At 35.6% G+C, this 20,669-nt stretch overlaps 1 protein-coding gene across 1 annotated transcript; it reads right to left on the bottom strand.

Annotated features, from left to right (window-relative positions):
- Positions 1-3,198: 3,198 nt before the first annotated feature.
- Positions 3,199-11,725, bottom strand: LOC110877027 (pre-mRNA cleavage factor Im 25 kDa subunit 1). Its single transcript, XM_022125181.2, has 8 exons — positions 11,461-11,725; positions 8,646-9,104; positions 8,510-8,558; positions 4,648-4,741; positions 4,271-4,344; positions 4,103-4,189; positions 3,597-3,707; positions 3,199-3,523 (listed from the first exon to the last, which is right to left on the bottom strand). The coding sequence occupies exons 2-8, from the start codon at positions 8,831-8,833 to the stop codon at positions 3,452-3,454; spliced, it is 675 nt and encodes a 224-aa protein (XP_021980873.1). The 5' UTR covers positions 8,834-9,104; positions 11,461-11,725; the 3' UTR covers positions 3,199-3,451.
- Between the last annotated feature and the right edge of the window lie 8,944 nt (positions 11,726-20,669).

The following is a 20,669-nucleotide window of genomic DNA, read 5'->3' as shown; positions in this document are numbered from 1 at the left end:
TATTCGGGTGACGAACGTGGATGATATAACCATTGAGGTACGATACTAGGGTTTTGGGACTGTAGCTCTAAAACATTATTAAACTAGGCTTGGTGAAGGCGGGAGACGGTGGTGATGGTGGGGTAGTTGAAGAATCCCCTCAAACCTGAAGTTGAAGGTCTAGTTGTTCAAAAAGCGAAGCACAATCGTGAATTGGACTACATGATGGTTCTGGGTGTTTATTTGAAAATATAGTATGTTGTTTCAAAAGCCAAACCAACATAATCAGTTTAGTTTATCATCGTATAGTAAAAAGCGATACAAAATAAATACTCTATTCTGAATACAACTTCATTTTTAACAATACTTGTATCGGAATGCCCAGGGGAAAAATAAGCATACTTAAGTTTTTTTTCTAAAAATTAGCGTATGAAAGTTATTAAAAAAATTATTAAATTAATTGATTAAGGCAATATCTTTTGAAAAGCAGAAAAAAGAATTATGAAAAATAAAAAGTAAATGATATAAGAAAATATCGTTAGAAAACATGTTAAAAGTAAATATAATAATAAAGTAGGATAATATTAAAATAATAAAATATTAAAAAACTATATATATTATTATAAATTTAAAGTTATGATTTATCATTGCTCAACAACAATATATATATATATATATATATATATATATAGGATAGGAGTTGGCCAGAAAGTCCAAATTTCCTAAAAAGTGTAAAAAGTCATAAAACACCATAATGTCAACCATAAAACACACCAAAAACCCACAAATAATATGATGAAGATTACTAAAACATCATGTATGTGGGTTTTGTGTTGTGTTTTAGATGTTAAGGCTCTGATTGTGGAATGACAAATATTATTGTGTTTTATGTTGTTTAGCATTGTGTGTTTTATATTCATAGTTCTACGATGGTGTGTTTGAAGTTTTTATGGACTATTAGAGTTTAAATATGGTGTTTTAGTAATATTCATTCTTTTATTTGTGAGTTTTAGGTGTGTTTTACGCCTGAAATTATTGTGTTTTATGACTTTTTACACTTTTTAGGAAAAACACACTTTCCGTAGGATCCCCGCTCTATATATATATATATATAATGGGAATTTAAAATGGTTTAGCTTAATTGTTTTTGTTTTTGTATCTGCTTCTCGTGTCGTTTTACAAAATTTATGATAAGTATTTTGTTTACAAATCCAGGTTATTCAAATTACTTTACTTCTTAGAAAACTAGTTATTTTTGTCTAATAATAATTTTCTATCTAAATGATAAATTATTATATATTGACGTTCAATACAAAAAAAAAATATTTTTGCCATGTATCTCATATCTATTAGCTAGCATTATTAAACGATGTTTTAAAATGAGTAAGTTCATACAAGAAAAATGGTTTTAGTTGTCACGGTCAACGATGTATCTGTCTATACATAAGTTTATGTTGTGTTCGGTGTCAACCTTTGTTTGCTTATCAGTTTTCGTTACAATTTCAGATCGGTTCTTTTATCAATCTCAATATCAGTCATGACTCATGTGTTTGCATCTGTTTTCGATACTGTCAGTAACCATTTAAGTTTATTCTCAATTCTCTTATGTTACGTTTTACCTACCGCTGATTTGACTTTACTTGTATTGTTGATTTCTTCGTTACTAGGCAATTTTGGCTCAACCGTAGTTTTCTTTTTGTGTATGTTATATTTTTTTACAAGTAATTTGGGAATAATTGGGGAATCGGTGAGGAGCGTTGAAAGAAGTTGAAGATCAGATTCTTTAGATGTTTATGTAATCTAATAAAATGTAATTAGGTTTATTTTCAATTAAGGTTATGGATTGGTTTTTGGATTTGATATCTGTAAGAGTGACACGTCAGCCCTAGCGGGTTGAGGTTTTACAATTAAGATGTAAGTCCCACATCAGTTGAGAAGGAGAACGGAACCTTCCTTATAAGGAGGTGAAAACCTTCTCTACCAAGTCACATGACCGAGCAACTCGTCGAGTGAAAACAAAATTGTAAGTGCGTGGATAGGCAGACAACCCATACGTCTTTTGTACAATACGAGACTTGAACCTTAATCTTATGAAAAATGACACTTTTACCTTGATACCACTAAACTACGAGCCTTGAACCTTAATCTTGGACTGGAGGGTACGGAGAGCCTCATCCCCAAGGGGATGGGCCGCCACCTCACCGCCACGTAAGCGGGGCCTAAAGGGGATGGACCTAGGGGGGTGGGGGATGAACCCCTTTATATATATATATGTATGTATGTATAGGTGTTTGTGTGGGAGAGAGGAGCGTCGAACCCGGCTTGTGGAGGACGGACATGACGGGCCTGGCCCAGCGCCGAAGCAGAGGGGTGGGAAAGGCGGGGCGGCGAGCAAGGGACGGGCATGGGGACGGCCCCCATACCCTCCAGTGACCTTAATCTTATGACAAATGATGCTTTTACTTTAGTACCGCTAAACTACAAGCCTTTTTTAATAACATGTACATGCAGACGATTAAGGTTGGTAGTTACAACTCACTACTTTGAACTCATTAAGCTTCTCAAATGACTGCTGTTCAAGTGTTAATATACTTGGGTTGTATATCTGAACTTTAATTTGGATATTGTTGTTTAAAATTCTATTACCGTTTTGTATTCCTCCTATGTTTCATATTAGTTAACAAGCAAAACATGAACATGAACATAGTCATCTTAACGAACAATCATTTTCTTAACAAGCAAACTCAAGCAAAAAAATCCGTTCATTTAAATGTTGGTGCCCATTTGTTTGATCCGTTAAAAGTTAACAGACAAACAAGCCCTCTTTCGTGTTTGTTTGGTTCGCTTATCTCTCGAATTTCCCTCAGCGCGCTCTATCTACGACCTAACAAGGTTTCCAAGGTTGCTAACCCCACATTTCTATGTCTACACATGTGGATGCATCATGGTTCATTGCTAACCCCACATTTCTATGTCTACACATGTGGATGCATCATGGTTCACAATCAACCATGGTTTTAAAACAAAGAGAAAAATACTAGGATTTGTTTCTCGAACACCATACCTTCATATATATAAACAACACCCCCCCCCCCCCACATTTAACGAGTCAGTGAATTGAGTTACATGGATGTTTACTCATTTTTATGGTTTGCACCTTCAAACAACATTCTCTGTTTGCAAATTAACCAGACTACATATTTTCAGGACTTACTTCTCTTTCCAAATATAACTACATAACATTACATATGTATCACATCAATACAAGTATACTTTTCTATCTCACAAAAAAATATATATATATGCACACAAATAAAGAAGTACCTTCGACTATAGCCAATACAATACAGTCAACTACTATCCCTTGACCCGAAATCGACCCACACACTCTCCTATGACATCTAACCTTTCGCCGTATATCAAAGCAAACCCGACTGTCTTGTATAAAAAGATACAATATGTATTATTATTTTTAAGATGGTATCATGTTGATAGAAAACCTTGAAAGCAACTGTGGAATCCCCGCTATTATCGATCCATAGGTCTGCAAAAAACATCAACAAATTCATCATGCCAAACCATTGAACTTCTTTTTTTGTGTGAAAAAAGATGTTTACCTTGCGATTTTCGTGAAGTTGGCATATTGGAACAGCTAATAACTTGAAATTTTTAGGCACGATGAAGTCCTGATTCGATGGCAACTTCACAAGGTAGAGTTTAGTGCACTCCTGCATACAAAAAAATGCAAGATATTATCATTGATCATCATCATTGCCAGGGTCGGCTCTGAGGATTCGTGTACGGTGTACCCTGTTCGAGCTAGAAAAAACGTGCCCTTACGCCTTAAGGAAATTGGGTATTGGGCTCACTAAAGGTTTAAAACTAATGCCAATGGGCTAATAACTAATCTAAACCAAAAGAATAATTTTGTAAGTGGGCCTATGTTGGTGTTTGTATGAGTCTACCCTATTAAAAAAAATATTTTACATATACATATCGGGTTTTTTTCATAAAGTAAAGTGCTTTTCGAAATATCAGGCCCTGACCGGTGGTCCTCCCCGCCCACCCCCAGGGCTGGCCATGATCATTGCATCATGTGTATTAATGTAGTGAAGAAGTTCACCTTGGGGATTTTGCCACTTGAAGGCATATACGGGTAAGGTAGTGTTTCAAAGTCGGATTTCCACCATGTTCCAATGCATTCACCAACCTAAAAAAATGGCATTCAATGAATTTATCCTTTCAATATCAAATATGAAAATTAAATTCATGATCAAAAGTTTACACATACCTCCCAATCGGTTCGATGGCTATCATCATCGGCAGATAGTTTGCTCAAGAGCTTACGTTTTAAGCCATTGACATCTAGAAAGTACATAATTTGTTAACCCTTGATGCACTAATTTGCATACAGTTGGATACAGCAAGTGATTATAAAATTTAATGTACTAATTTGCATACGGTTGGATACAACAAGCAGTGGTGAAGCTTGAGATTTCCGACCGGGGGTCGAAAACGTATATACCCAAAAATTTCTATATGAAAACTACACTCTCCACTACTGAGCGAAAAGTTCAGGGGGTCGGCCGCCCCCTCCCGCCCCCACTGTGTTGCGCCCCTGACAGCAAGTGATTTTAAAATTAACATAGAAAATTGTTAGTTTCTCACCAGATTCACCTGGTCTTAAGCGGCCACCAGGAAGCTTATATATGCAGTTTTTGGATTGTAGCAACAACACATGAGGATGCTTGAATAGTTCCACCTGATTAAGCAGTTTAAAAAATAAAACCGAAAATATGTAAGATGATTTCAAATTTTCAACCTTATACCTTCATTAATTGAATGGAAATTCAGAAAAATAGTTCTTAGTTGTACACAATTATGATGATCGGGTTAAATTCATGAGGAAACCATTAAAAACTTGAAAACCGAGAAAACTACTATCATTTTTATTTCTTTCTTTTACTTGTGAAGTTACTATTGTAAATAAAAATAAAAAAAAATATGCAGATTGATGAGCTACATACATATATGTAGCTTGTCGATCTACATATATTTTTCTATTTTTTTTTAATTTCCAAAAAGGTTAATAACATATAAAAAGAATGGAAAATTGAAATAAACAAAGTCTTGTTTAAAAGTGGTTTTTTGCAAGTTTTCGAGTATTCTTTTTCTTACAAGTGACGATTGTCTGAGAGTTTGTTTATTTGATCATATAAATCTCCAATTGTATATTTGCAACATTTACGCTCAGAAACAGGAACTGAATTGACAGCAATGACCTTAACCTAACTTCATGTTTGGATCTCGATCTACAAGAACACAGTGTAAACAATGATCGAATTAGACTCCAGATCGAATCTAGAGCAACATGTTAACTTCATTTGAATTTGTTGAAGTGCAAACAAGCCAAACCAAGCCCGAGCTCGACTAGGCACAATCCCTGGCTCATTTAAGTTATGAGAGCTCGAGCTCGGCTCCATTCGAGGCTTGGTTCTCATGCTCGAGCTTAACTCGTTATAATTATTATCCTTTTATAAATTTATAACATACAATATGGGCCCACGGGCTAAGGCAGGTTTCTATTTCTAGTTCTAGGGTTACTCTGTTGGCCATCCGAGACATCATCACCGTCTGCATATGTATTACCATTTGCAGCGGAAGAGATAACATATTTTGCAGACATGATTAACGAATGTGCAGAACAAGAAAGATTGAACGAAAACGAATACTAAATGGACACTTTCAGTTTTGGAGGGAAAATGTCTTGGTAACCGGTGCAGAAATTAAACCAACAGCCACATCAATGCCATGTCAACATTGTTTTGATGAGAAGAATGAAAGAAAACGACGATCCCGACGAGAACGTTTATGTTATTACTATCACTTGCCTGGTCATCAAATTTACACATGTAAAGCCAAGGAGAACGATGAAGAGTTACAACTAATTCGGCAAGCGATCAATGCCGGAATAAGAACTCAGAATGAAGATGTTCACTGTCATGATGAGATGATAGTCACGGGGACAGACGGTGGACAATGGAAGGACATCTGGTATGTTAATTCAACTTTTCATCATCATTATGTGGGTAATATCGATGTTTTCAAAAGGGTTAAACACATCATGGGTGTTGAAACGAGATCCGGCATGAATAATTTTATATTCATACGCGGAGTAGGAATTGTGGAGATGAAAACAGGAAATGAAACGCTGAGAATTCCCAGTGTATTTTACTCACCGGATATTGATCGAAATGTTCTAAGTCTTGAACAATTAACACTCCAAGGTTTCACGGTCAGAAAATCCGATGGTTCATGTAAAATTTTTCCTATGTTTTCATCTCCGGTGGTGAATTCCATAAATGATATAACTGGGCTATCGAAAGAGGAAGAACTGGGATTAAAAGAGAAAGAGAGGCTACAAAATATGTGTGGTATTGATGATGAATTCAAAAACGATTATCTGAATTCCTATTTTGAATCGCTGAATGTATCGGAGAAAGAAGAAGATGACTGGAATTTAATGATTTTAAAATCATTAGAATTTCGTGATTTCAGCGATTGCAAGGCCCTGATAAACATGCTTGATGATCGTGAATACGTATTCAAGTATAGAGTTGTTTTACAAAAGAAATTCGAAGAAATGGTCAAGTGGTTTCTGAATGGATATATGGGAATTACCTCAAGGCCTATTCCTCCCTACACTACGGATCAAAAGAAGATAGATCTGTTAAGTCTCTATATTCTGGTAGCAAGGGATGGAGGATACCGAGAAGTAACAACTGAAAACACATGGCCAATCATAGCCCGGGACTTAGGTTTTGAATATGAAGATGGAGATTACATAAGAATGGTATACGCTATGTATCTCGATGTACTCGAATACTACTACAAATTCAAGTCGATACAGGAGGAAATTCATGTGAAAGAGATGGCAAATGAAGTCGATAAATTAGCAGGAGACAAACACCGGAAGACTCGGAGTGAAGGACTGGATCAGAATGGAAATACCGATAATGTTTATGTAGGTGCTGATTCTACTTCGACACAGTTTGCACTCTTTGCTAGCAATGGTTGGGAGGATAACTGGAATTTGCACAAAAGAAGGAAGCGTTTCAACTTTGGGTACATGAAGAAGGCAATGGAAGATGCAAATCGAAGTGTAATGGAGAAGGGTTCCAACATAACCAAAGTTTAAGGGGGTTGTGTTGGAAATACATACATATGTTAAACTTTAGTTATGTTATGTATATTTATTCGAATATTATGTATATGTATGATATGTAAACTGATAACTAGTATATTAGGAGAAGTATGATAAGCGGTTTAAGGATAAGCGGGTAATTATATTTAAACTACATTATAAGGCAGTTACCCGCTTATCCTTAAACCGCTTATCATACTTCTCCTAATATACTAGTTATCAGTTTACATATCATACATATACATAATATTCGAATAAATATACATAACATAACTAAAGTTTAACATATGTATGTATTTCCAACATACTCGTAGTCCTTATTTTTGTAGGGTAAAGTTCTTGTACAAATAATCTTAACATACTAAACATACAAATTGAAGGAAAACTCAAAAAGACAAGGTGGCATTTTTGTAATTATCAATAACTATCAAAGTTACTCTACAAATATACCTAAAAAAACCTAACCACTCCCCCCACCCCCAAAAAAAACCTAAACCCCCCCCCCCCCACCCCCCAAAAACCTAAAAAAAAAACTACCCCCCCCCCCAACCCCCCAAAAACCTAAAAAAACCTAACCCCCACCCCCAAAAACCTAAAAAAAACCTAACCCCCCCCCCCACCCCCAAAAACCTAAAAAAAAACCTAAACCCCCCACCCCCCACCCCCCACCCACCCAAGCTAAAATGCTAAAAACTAAACCCCAAAAAACCTAAAAAAATCTAAAAAAATAAAAAAAACACACAAATTATTTTATTTTATTTTTTTAACATTTTTTATTAAAAAATCGCTACTTTTAGTAGCAGCCAAAAAAATTTTTTTTTTTTTTTCTAACGAAATGTAGCGATTTTTTAATAAAAAATGTTAAAAAAAAATTGTGTTTTTTTAGGTATTTTTGGTTGTAACTTTGATAGTTGGTGGTAATTACAAAAATGCCACCTTGTCTTTTTGGGTTTTCCTTCAATTTGTATGTTTAGTATGTTAAGATTATTTGTATTTGATCTTTTGCCTATTTTTGTAACCTACTCATTCAATAATAATCAATCAGTTTTACTATTCTTACAAATAATAGGCTCGTTTAGATTCACGAGCCAGCTCTAGATCTATAAGTAAAGAGAGATCAGCACAACTCGTTTACTAAACAAGCTTATTTTTTTAGGACGACTCAGCTCGTTTAAGTACAACTTATTTTGAGTTTTTTTTTGAGCCGATCTCAAGCTACAAGTAGCTCAGGTGGTTTACATAAATCTCATATTCGAACTAGACTAGACAATCAGATGATAGAAAATAGGTAAAAATTCAAACAATACAGAACATTAAAATCCGTACCAAAATGACCGCCTCTACAGAATTCCTCATTCCATGAACATCTTCATACCTACAAATCAAATCAAACGCATATACAATACAAAGTTATTAAAATTCTCAATCAATCGATCATAATATGTTAGGTAAGGTCACTTACTTCGATTTCAACCGTAACGCACGATCGGCTAACGTTTCGTCCTTAACTGCAGCAGCAGGAGGAGGAGGAGGTTTTGAACTGAAGAAATAGTTGCTGAGAGGATAGATACCCACAATTAGATCACAACCGTCGTCGGAGTTAACAACACACTCATCACCGGTGTTTAATTGATCGTTCATCATCGGCATTTGATTAGCAAGCAAGCAGTTGAGATGGATGAGTGTAGAAAGAAAAGTGTGGTTTGGTATATATGAATTTAGGAGTTTGAAACGTGGCGGTTGAAGAAGGTGGTGACGTGGCGCGTCCAGATAGAAAGGTCGGTGAATGCTTGCTTCCAGATGAAAACGACGTCGAGTTGGTTACCCGTTAATTACGTTATTATGTTATGAGGGTTAATTAAATTGGACTTGTTTTTGACTTGGTTCATCTTGAGCCCATAACTCGGCCTTTCTTTGTATCCTGTTTTTATAACAATACAAAGTTACAAATGAACAATACAAAGTTACAAATGAACAATTTGGGATCTCTAATAATTAATTAATTTGAGAAAGAGAATCATCTCATTTGCTTTTGATACATTTGGTTCTTTAGTCTTGGAGACCGTCGAATTCCTCAACAGGGTCCAGCGGGTAATGATTAGTAATATATCGACTCTTAAGAGTCGTTTTGTCTTTAGTATGATCGGTCTTGCAATTCAAAAGGGGGTTGCGGCGTAGCTTGTTGCTCGTTTACCTGTCGCTTGTTTGTAACTTGTTGTTTTGGTATTTTAATGATAAAAAGGTGGTTTGAATCTCAAAAAAAATGTTGAGAAGAGAACAAGAGACAAATCAAAGTTTGTGATGTCAACTACTATAACGAGGATACAATGCAAGAAGGGAGGGAAATAAAACCTATTATATTTAACAAAGGGATGGTGAGCTTTCACCGTATTAACTAACATAGTTTATCGAAGTTATGCCACCACTACTTTGGTGGGGTGGTCAAGAGGTTTTCCTATGAGGGTTTCCTCCTAGGGAGGTCTTGAATCAATCCCTACTAAGTACAATATGTACATAATGGGAGTAAGCACCGCTGGAAAGGATTCGAACTTAAGATAGGGTTTAAGAGCTTGTTCTCGCCCTGAGCGAGTTAGGGGGTGTCTTCGAAGCAGCTGCACTAGTCGTTCTAAAAAATTGACCGAAGTTATAGTGAATGACAAAGGGTGGGTGCATATACCTTTGTGAAGACCATCATAGGATTCTTAGAGACCGTAAGAGGGATTCTATGTTTTGTTCATATTGTATACCTAACTGATTTAGATGCAGGAAGAAAATATGGGGTGTGCTACTTATGTAAATCAACTTATGAATCAAATAGAAGATTTGAAATTAAAATGAAATGGATAGATCTAATGGTCTCTTGTGATACAGAAACACAACACAAGAAACAATTAGAGCCAACTAAAACTTGAATTGGGTTACAGATACACCACCTAATTCAAACTTAGACTCCAAGAACACCATTCAAGTTGTCAAACTTGAACCGGAAGAATATTAATAAACTCACAATCCAATGAGAAATTTAACAAAACTCATTTTCAAAACATAACTCACGGACCTCATTATTATGCTTTGCGAATTACATGTAGAAAAGAAAAGAAACTAATGATAACCTATCACTATTCACGAACATATCTAGTGCTATCTTTTGAAGCTAAACGTACAACTAACTAAAGCATAATAAATAAACTAAAGAGTAACTGCAATTTTACCCCCTGGGGTTAGAGGTCATTGGCATTTCTACCCCCCCTAAGGAAATAATTACAATTTTACCCCCCACTGTTTGCTCTTATGTCGCAACCTTACCCCCTGCCGTCAAAGTTGTTAACAGATCTGTTAACCATGACTTGAAATGACTATATTACCCTTCAATTTTACCCCCCAACATTCTTGTTATGTCGCACAATTACCCCCACCTCCACCACCATCAGCCTCCACCACCCACCTGGTTATAAGTAAATCACCGATTAAACACCCACCTGGTTATAAGGAGGTTTTTTTACACGCATTTTATCTTCAGATTTGATTTCAGAGACGGGAAGGAAATTTGTACAAGATATTCAATTTTATCTTCAATTTAATTTGATTTCAGAGACGGGGCGGAGGTGGTGGAAACTGGATCTTGTCTTCAGCGAAAGATCCGGTCTTATTTGACCCGATTCGAAACGAGTTGAGTTTGTTTTCAGTACCTAAATTTAAAGAGATTGTGAAGAGAAAAATGGATATGATTGAAGCCATTGCTAATGGAAGCACCCATCTTTTTTCAAAGTGAGGAAATTTAAATTCTTTAAACTTCATCATTGTGTTTTTGACTTGTGTTAATCTCATTCACATCAATTTGCTTTGAGAATTTGTAACCCTGTGAAACAATATGGTCCAGCAAGATGTTAATTTACAAACCAAACTAGATCAGATTCCGTTGTGTGGTGGTCAAATCGATAGCTAGCTGTTGACAAGAACATCAAGAACAATTGATGCATATTATGAACACAATCGATAAAAACAATACAAAACTCAATCATAATAATAAAACACACACAACAAAACAAGCTATAAAACCAAATCATTATTCAACAAAAACCCAAATCTCTAAGCAAACATTGAACACTATGTAAATAAAGATTCAAATCTGTGTAACTAACTGCAACATCAACATCGGAGCTAAAAAAATGCTGAATCTATTAAATCAAAACAAAAATTAGCAAATCTAGCACTGTCCCATTAAGATTAACATAAAACCCATGAATCTTTGATCAAGATTTGACAGAAACACTTACTTGGGTTTTTAATCTGTTAGTGGAGACGACATTATGCGAAACATACGACAGTGAAGAACAAACAATCCGAGGTTTGTGGGTTGAGGGAGATTACTTTCAGAATTAACAGGGGGTAATAGGTGTAATGAAAGGTGGAAGACCCATGAAGGATTTAGGTGTAATGAAAGGTGGAACAAAACACGTTGTGGTCGCCGGAGCTGGAAGCTGGAAGTGCAGTCGCCGGAGGTGGAGGTGCAGTCGCCGGAGGGGGAGATGGAGTGGAGTGGAGTGAAACTTAGGGTGAAGGTGTAAGAGAAATGCAGTGGGTTTATAAAGATCCAAAGGGTGAAATTACCTTTATGCCCTTTGACCGTTTAAAGATAACATTGACTTTGACGCCGGGGGGTAAGGTTGCGACATAAGAGCAAACAGTGGGGGGTAAAATTGCAATTATTTCCTTAGGGGGGTAGACATGCCAATGACTCCTAACCTCAGGGGGTAAAATTGCAGTTTACTCTAAACTAAAATAAAGTGCTATACTTTTTTAAGCAAAACATGGTAACATGGAGTGATCATGCATGTAGCTAAATCTTCCAACAAGCCACTGAAATAAGTTGCTCCATCTGGGTTGGGTCGGGTTGCGGGTCTCTTTGTTTGATACTATCGGGTCGATTAAGGTTTGGCTATCAACTACACGTGGAGGAGTTTACGGGTCATTTGTGGGTTGTTGTAAGTTTTTAAATGTTTTGAGTCAACAACAACAACAACAATGTTTGTAGATATATTTGATGTTTTATCGGTTTTCGACAACACAATGAAAACCTTACCTGGTGTTTAAATTTATCCGTATCTGAAAATTCGATCCGAAATATCCGAAATTCGGATATCCGAATTTTCGGATTCGGATAGTGATTTTGAAAGTTTTCAAATATCCGAAATATCCGAAAATTTAATCTTTATTTTTTTTTCGAATATCCGAAATATCCGAAAAATAACCAAAATATCCGAAAACTTATATTCGAATATCTGAATATCCGGTTCCGAATATCAAAAAATAATAAAAAAATAGATCTTCGGATATCTCTGATTCACTATCAGACCAAATATCCGAAATTTCGGATACAGATTCGGATAGTGACATCTGGTATCCGAAATTCAGATATCTGACATTTCGGATATACGGTTTTGAACACCCATACTTACAATGCATGGTCGAGCATCGATTTTGTGCGTAATTTCTTTTAGTACAACTTTCTTATTTTATATAGACAAAAGATCAAATAAAAATACCATTATTATACAAAACGTACTACTAGGGTGAAAATGTAAGAAAACGCAATGACATTTTGTAATTATTTACTCGTAAAGTAATTATCAAAATTACTCTACAAATGATATTGTAAGGTAATTTTGTAAAATGTTTTTGTAGGGTAATTTTGATCTTGTAGAGTATCATAATTACTGTACAAATGACCTTGTATTATAATTTTGATCTTGTAAGGTATTTTTGTAGAGTATCAATTTTGAATTTACATAAAATTGCAGAGTAATTTTGATACACTTGTAGAGTAATTTTGATAATTACCCTACGAGCTAATAATTACAAGAATGTTACCGCATTTTTTTGGTTTTTTCATGTCTTTCGTACGTTTTATACGATAAGGCACTTTGTACGTGAACTTAACTCATTTTATATAATACATTATATTATATGTATTATTAACTTCATAGCTCATTTTACATATACTTACCCCAACATATTTCAACTAAAACATTGATCCCTTATGAAATAATTTATTAGCAAACAACAATTTGAAAAGTTGGTAATTAATTTTTAAAACAACGTATCCCTCCACCCCTTCCCCTTTAGGTTTCTACACATGTATTTCATGAGAAACCATTATGCGAAAAATGTTATCGAGAGATATAGTGTAAGACTAATACCTAGGGGTGTTCATCGAATCGAATATCGAATTTTCAAATTATTCGAATAATTTTTATCTTCCCTTGAATTCGCATTCGATTCGAATTCGATTAAAACTTACCGAATTCGATTCAAATTCATATTCTAATAAAAAACCCAATTCGTATTCGATTCTTATTCGATTAAAAATTCGAATTCGAATAAATTCGATTTAATTCAGATTCTTTAAAAACATGTAAAAACCTATCAAAATGAAACATAAATTTTAAAGCAGCATAAAGCACGATATTACATTAAAAAGTTCAAAATAAAGTACCATAAGTCTAAATTTAAAACGAGAAGTCGGGAATAACCACCGCAGATTACAAGTTAATATTTTTAGGGTTATAAATCTATTGATAGATTTGTTACTTAGGTTTTAGTTATGGGCCATGTAGTGGTTTTGGTAATGAGTAATTTTAATACTTGGAAAAAAAATTTGAAAATAATTTTTAGTATAGCTTAATAAAAGTTATATATGCATTATATATAAAAATAATAAATAAAAATGTATAATTTTTATTCGAATTTCGAATCGAATCGAATTTGAAATTATAAATTCGTATTCGATTTACTTGACTCGAATTGAATCGAATTTGAATTCGAATTCTTTTAATCGAAACGAATTTTTGATAATCGAATCGAATTTAAACAAATTTTGATTTTTTTGAATTCGAAACGAATTCTGAACACCCCTACTAACACCTATGTAACACATTTTTGTTTTACATGTAACATTCACCTTAATATATACTCTAATCATGTCATGATATAATTGGTATCTAAGGTTGTAGTGCCTTAATTTTTGTTTAAGGATGTAACCGATTAAATGGCACAGGTGCCAAATTTTAGTCAACAACTTGTCAGGCTACAACATGTAATTTGGTTTAGTTAAATGAAAATTTGTTGTGGATTTTTAAAAAATATGCTCTCATTATGTTTATTTTGACTAAAAGTGTAGTGCTCTAACGATATCCGGATAACTTTCTCTAGAAGAGGTCCTCAGTTGGAGTCTTGTTTGCGACGAAATGTCGTGCGCGAGCAGTGATTTTATCATTGCGGGTCTTCAACAGTGTGTTTCCATTGAAATTGGTGACAGACTAGATAACCGACGTTATTTGCGATCGAAGGTGTGAGTGACCTCTTCCCTATGGACTTAAAAAATAACTAGATCAGATGTTATGGTGCACCTTCATCCAAACTCTGCATAAATTAGTAGAATGTAGGTGAACATTTTGCGAAGTTCGTTGTTATACACAAGTCTTCGCTTTCCATCATTTTCATGTAACTTTTATGATGGAACGATACGCACCCATAGTTGAGATCTCCGCTCCGAGGGCTAGGATGTTGCAACGCGAAATTTTGCAACACAAACTCTTAGTGGTCGGGTCAAAATATAAAGAACTAAATGTAGCTTCTTCGTGATTGAATATAATTTCTATATCTATAATATTAAATAAATGAATATCAGTTTTTGAAATACTTTAATATTTGAACATTTATCCTTTTTATTTATATTAATGCTTATGTATTTTGTTATAAATATTTGACACACATATAATTTATCAAAAATTAATTTTTTTATAATTTATCATGTCCAAGTACTCCCCGAGTACTCTTCACCTAGGCCGAGCACTTGCAACTTCCTAGTTGACCGACCCGGAAGCACCTAGCAATTTCTACAACATACATACATACATACATACATACATACATACATACATACATACATACATACATACATACATACATACATACATACATACATACATACATACATACACACACACACAGGGATGGCAAAAAAGCCCAAACCCGACGGGTATACTCGAAACCCGAAAGATACGGGCTAGGTATACCCGAAGCCCAATGGGTATGGGTCGGGCACGGGCTTAAAAAAAGAAAAGAATTCGGGTACGGGTATGGGTATGGGATTTAGTGATACCCGTCTGATACCCGGCCATTTACCCGAATAATACTCGAAAATATCATATTATAGATTTCCATATATATAAACTTAGTACATGTACTTATTACATTCTCTATAGTCATATGTGGATATTTATTTGACATGTGCTTAGTGAACATATAACTTATTTTTTAGCATGTATATTGGATCAGGTCCAGCATGGGTTACGGAGTTGACATATTGTACACAATATTAGTAAATCCCAAATCGTCAAAATGGGATTAAATAATGTTCTAAAAACCGGTTCAAACTGACCGGTAGTACCAATTACAGGTTGACCTTTTGTTTCATATAATTTTGTCTTTTTGAAGACTATTTTATGTCAAACGTTACAACTTGATCTGATAAGAGTGTTTTGCTTTTAAACTTAAAAGTTTTTTTTTAAAGGTGTCTAGTTTTGTAGTTTATGTTGGGTTTTTGGGCCAATGAGGAAGCCCAACAATACTTTCTATGGCCCAATCTTATTTTTTGAAGATGGATAAAAGAGAAGAAGAAGGGTTCATTTGGTTAACACCCTAACAACACACACAAAAGTCACACAAAAGAAGAAGAAGTAATTTCCGTCATTTTCAAACCTAGCTGCAAAGATCGTCGATTTCCCGGAGATTGAACCGTTGGATCACTCTGATTTTTGGACACAGTCATCACGACATCAGGGCGACCTTATCCAACGGTCAGTTTGTCTTAATCACGTCCGGAAGTCTGTCTGCACAACCTCTGTTCACTGCTGCAGATTTTGGTTATATTTCCTTCTTTTGTCTTTATTCTTGATTCCATATGCTTGAAGTTGTTGATTCCAAGTGTATGATGTTTAGTGTATGCCTCTAGTATACCTAGGGAAGACTTTGTATTGCTCTAATTTGGTGATAGTGGATTTGAAGCGGCTCTAGTAGTCCCGTGGTTTTTACTCTCGTTTTTGAGAGGTTTTCCACGCTAAAATTTGGTGTTCTTGTTATTATTGTTTTCGGGTTGTTTAGATTGTAGTTGGTATACCCTATTTGTTTGCATCCTCAAAGGTTCATTCAAGTTTGGGAAAATTCTTGGTCAAACGAAGTTTGCTTCCGCGTTTGTGTTTACCGTTTGTGACCGGGTTTCGCGTTTTTCCCATCAAAGTGGTATCAGAGTGTCACACCCTGTTGGTGCAGTTGTCTGTCGACTACATCTTAGTTCGAGTCTTACGGCAGAGCTAATTGTATAGGAATAAGAGAGTAAGAAAGTTTGTATAGAATTAAAGTAATTGGACCGCTCATTAGTCCAATTAGAGGTTAGGGTCGCTTGTGTGTCAATTAGATTAGGACCGCTTTTAAGTGCATGTTAATGGGCCGCTTATGTGGTCATTAGGTTGGATCGCTTATCTGGTAAGTAGTTGGATCGCTCATATGGACTTGTCCATATGAGCGGCCCATAACTTCTATATAAGAGGTCCTAATGAGCGGTTCCAGTTAGTGAGTCAGAAGTAGAGTACGGATGTGTGTGTAAAGGCATAGCTCTGTCCGTTTGTCTCCACAATCTTGTAACTTGTTAGCGGATCAATAAAGGAGATAGTTAAATAGTGAAATCAAGCTTTACGAAGACTAATTCAATGAATTCCGCCTCTGAACTAGTCTGAGTGCTCTTCTGATCGACTCATCGGGTCAGCAAACGATCCTACATGTGGTATCAGAGCTCAGGAGGAAGAGTTCTTGCCGTTTAGCTCGATTTTCGCTTGAAATTCTCACTTCTACACTTTCTTTTCTGGTTCGTTAAGATTTCACGGTTGAAATTTGTTCAAAATCTCAGGGATTGTGCGCAATAGTACCGTGACAAACCCTGGAAAGTTTCAAATCAAAACTCGAAGTCTAAGTGGGTTAAAATTGGAATTGACTGTGGACCGTTCGTTTGAATGACCTTGGACCGCTAATCCGGACGGATCTAGAACCGCTTATTTGGTCGAATTGTTCTTGGACCGCCCATTCGGATATACTTGGATCGTCAATCTGTACATCAGGAACCGCTCGAACGAACAGTTGAAACCGCTCATCCGAACAAGTTCAAACCGCTTGAACGAACAAACTCATACCGCTCGAACGAACAAGCTCAGATCGCTCGAACGAACAGCTTGGACCGCTTATACAAACGGTTGAATTCGCTTATTTGGATTAGTGATTTGAACCGCTTATTGGACAGTTTGTTTGGACCGCTTATTCGACAAACTTGTCTGGACCGCTTATTTGATTGAGTAATCTGGATCGTTCTTTTGGTAGATTGAGTTTTGGTTTACTCATTCGGTTCGCTGATTTGAACATCCGGTTCGCTTGTTGATCAGATTGTTTGATTGCTTATTGGACATCCGTTTATCCGAACAGTATTTTTGAAAACATGAAAAGAATTCCGATATTTCCAGATCTCGGAAGTGATGTTAATACGGATGATGAGGAAGAGTATCTCAACAAATGCAGAAAAAGCACTGATCCTGACAGTTTTAATTTTTTCTATGCAGACAAAGTTGAGATGCTGAATCAAAAGAAGATTGCTCGGTTGCAGAGAGAGCTTGATGCAGCAAAGTTACTGGCTGATGAAAAGGTGAAAACTGAAGCTGTAGAAAAAGTAGTGGAGAAAATTGTTGAAGTCGAGAAACTAGTTGAAGTTGAAAAAGTAATTGAAGTTGCTAAGCCTTGCGAGAAGTGCTCCGAATCTTGCAAAGAATGTGATGAGAAAGACAAAAGATTTGCTGAGTTAAAGAAAGCTGAAGGACAGAAAACAGAAAAAGAATCTGTGAAGAATGACTCTTCAAGTTCTGCCTCAGTGTGTTTCGAATGTAACGACTTGAAGACCGACAATGACAAACTTGTCAAAGATGCGGAGAGTTTGGCACTGGAGATCGAGAAGTTGAGAAATGAGAAACAGACTGATGATAAACAGATTCGTATTCTGAAGGAAAATAGTGCGAAGTTGAAAGATGATAATGACAAACTGTTGGATGATTTGAGCAGTTTGACTTCAGAAAACAAAGTTTTGATAGAAAACATAAATGGTTTTGAAAACAAACAGAAATCATCAGAAAATGAAGATTTCTGGATAAAATTGGAAAACAAAAATCTGAAAACAAATGAATCAAAGCTTCAGGAACAGATAAAAGTTCTGACGAATGAAAAGTCTGTTCTTGAAATTTTGAAAAATGAAAATGAAAATTCAATCAAGTCTCATCTTGAGAGAATATCTAAGCTTGAGGAAGAAGCTAAGAATTCGAGGATCAAGATTGATGAACTTGAAAAGAAGTTGATCGGTTTTGTGAATTCATCTGACAAGCTGAATATTCCTTGTCCAAAACCAATCAACTCAGTTCCAATAAGTGACAATGTCACAAACTTTGACACTGTCAAAGTTGAAGATTGTGATGAGACACCTGATGATGAAAATGTTAAAAAAGAAAAACAAAAATTGTTTTTAAATTTGAAAGAAAAATTTCAGAAAACTGTTTTGCAATCGACCGAAAAAGGTGAATGTTCTAAACAGAAACCTTTGAAGAAGAAAGTGGAACAGAAACAAAAAGATAATAAAAGTTCATCGGGTCGATCGTCCAATCAAAAGAAAAAATTAGAAAAAGTAAAAAATGAAAATTCTAAAATTGTTGGTAATAAGTGGTGCAGGTTGGACCACAGTGCGTCAAAGCCAAATCCAGGAAATTGGAGGAGAGAATATCACCAGGCCAAACAATGTTACGACTTAAATGTTTGGTACAACGATGGTGATAGGTACGATAACAGGGTATGCTACAGCTGCGGCTATCAGGGGCATATTGCTGTTAACTGCCAGTATTGGAGGTATGAGACCAGAAGGTGCTTTAATTGCAATATCAAAGGTCACATTGCCAGAGATTGCCCGAGGAGATCAAGTGAAAGATTGAGGGCTAAGTCTCAGAAGTTGGCAAAAATTCCAGTCAAAGTCAAGCCCCAGGAACAGAAGGTTCTGAGACCTAAAGTTCAAGATAAGTCAAAGCAAGAAAAGAAAGTCAAGCTTTCACAGGGGCAGAAAGACAGACTGAGGAAGAAAAGGAAGAAGGCGAGAGAGTATCTCGAGAAGATTTTGTCCTCGGGTTCACGAGACAAACAGAATAACAGTTCTGATGAATCAACTTCCTCAGTTGCAAAGACAAGCAAAAAGAATTCATCAGATACAAATCTGGGGACAAAAGAGGAGAAGAAAAAGAAGAAAGTGAAGTTTTTACTTCCTGGCGATGAATCTGTTTCTTCGGAAACAAAGGAGCCACGTGTCGGCGATGAATCTGACAGGTCAAAGTCAGACAAGCCACATTCAGGCAATGATTCTGGTATGGTAAAACCAGAGGAGCCGTTGGTTGAGGTAAAAAAGGAGAATTCAGGTTTAGCAATGGATGATGCAAATTTTCCACCATTGTTGAACAAGAATTCAAAATCACCCAAGAACAGTCAGGCTTGGGTGAAACTGTTTAAATGAAAAATCTGACTTGCCGGAGATCCCAAGTTTATATCGTGGATCAGGAGTCGGCATCTTTCATGGTTGATTAGGATGATTTGAAAGTGTTTAAAATTGTAAAAATTTTACAGGTTGAAGGTCAACGCCGGAGCTTCCAAGTTGGTAAGTGCGAAGCAGGAATCGGCATCCTGAATTGGTAAAACGGTGATGTAGATGTAACATTCCTACAAGTGATTAGTTTTATGGCTTGATTGCAAATGGTAAATCAGGGACATTAAGTTGTACTTGATTTACTATATATGGACAAAAGAAAAACGAGATGAAGAGATAACCCCGAATCTACAAATGATTGTTACACAAACTAATTTTTCCGGAAAAACCATTCTGATTAAAACAAACTTAAGTGTTTTGAAATCATTATGGGAAAATAGTTTGTTGTGAGGGGGAGTTCTGATTGTTTATGCCAGGTGGATGGAGAATTGATGTGATTCTCATCATGTTGTCATTTTTGTACAGTTTGTTTCAAATTTTCCCAGAAAATCAAAATTGAGACATATTTTGATTTTAGGGGGAGTAAAATTTTAAAAAAATTAGAAAATTTGAAAATGTCAAAAACATTAAAAAATGAAAATGAGTTTTTGTTGCAAAAAAGGAGGAAATGATAGTAAATCAGTTGGACTATCACAGCACGCTAAAGAAATGTAATGCAAAAGGTGATAAACGATCTCACTAAAGATGTGATGATAGGCTCAGCTAGACTAGTAGATTTGCGATAACGATACAAACTTAAAATGTAAAAGCCTAGTTCTAGTGGGAAACATGGTTGAAAGCATAGTACTTAGTTTTGTCCTTCTTGACTGTGTG

The sequence above is a fragment of the Helianthus annuus genome, chromosome 9 (assembly GCF_002127325.2).
Source record: "Helianthus annuus cultivar XRQ/B chromosome 9, HanXRQr2.0-SUNRISE, whole genome shotgun sequence".
Taxonomy (NCBI): Eukaryota; Viridiplantae; Streptophyta; class Magnoliopsida; order Asterales; family Asteraceae; genus Helianthus; species Helianthus annuus.
The sequence above is the reverse complement of the archived record's forward strand: the minus strand, read 5'-3'. Positions and strand labels throughout refer to the sequence as shown.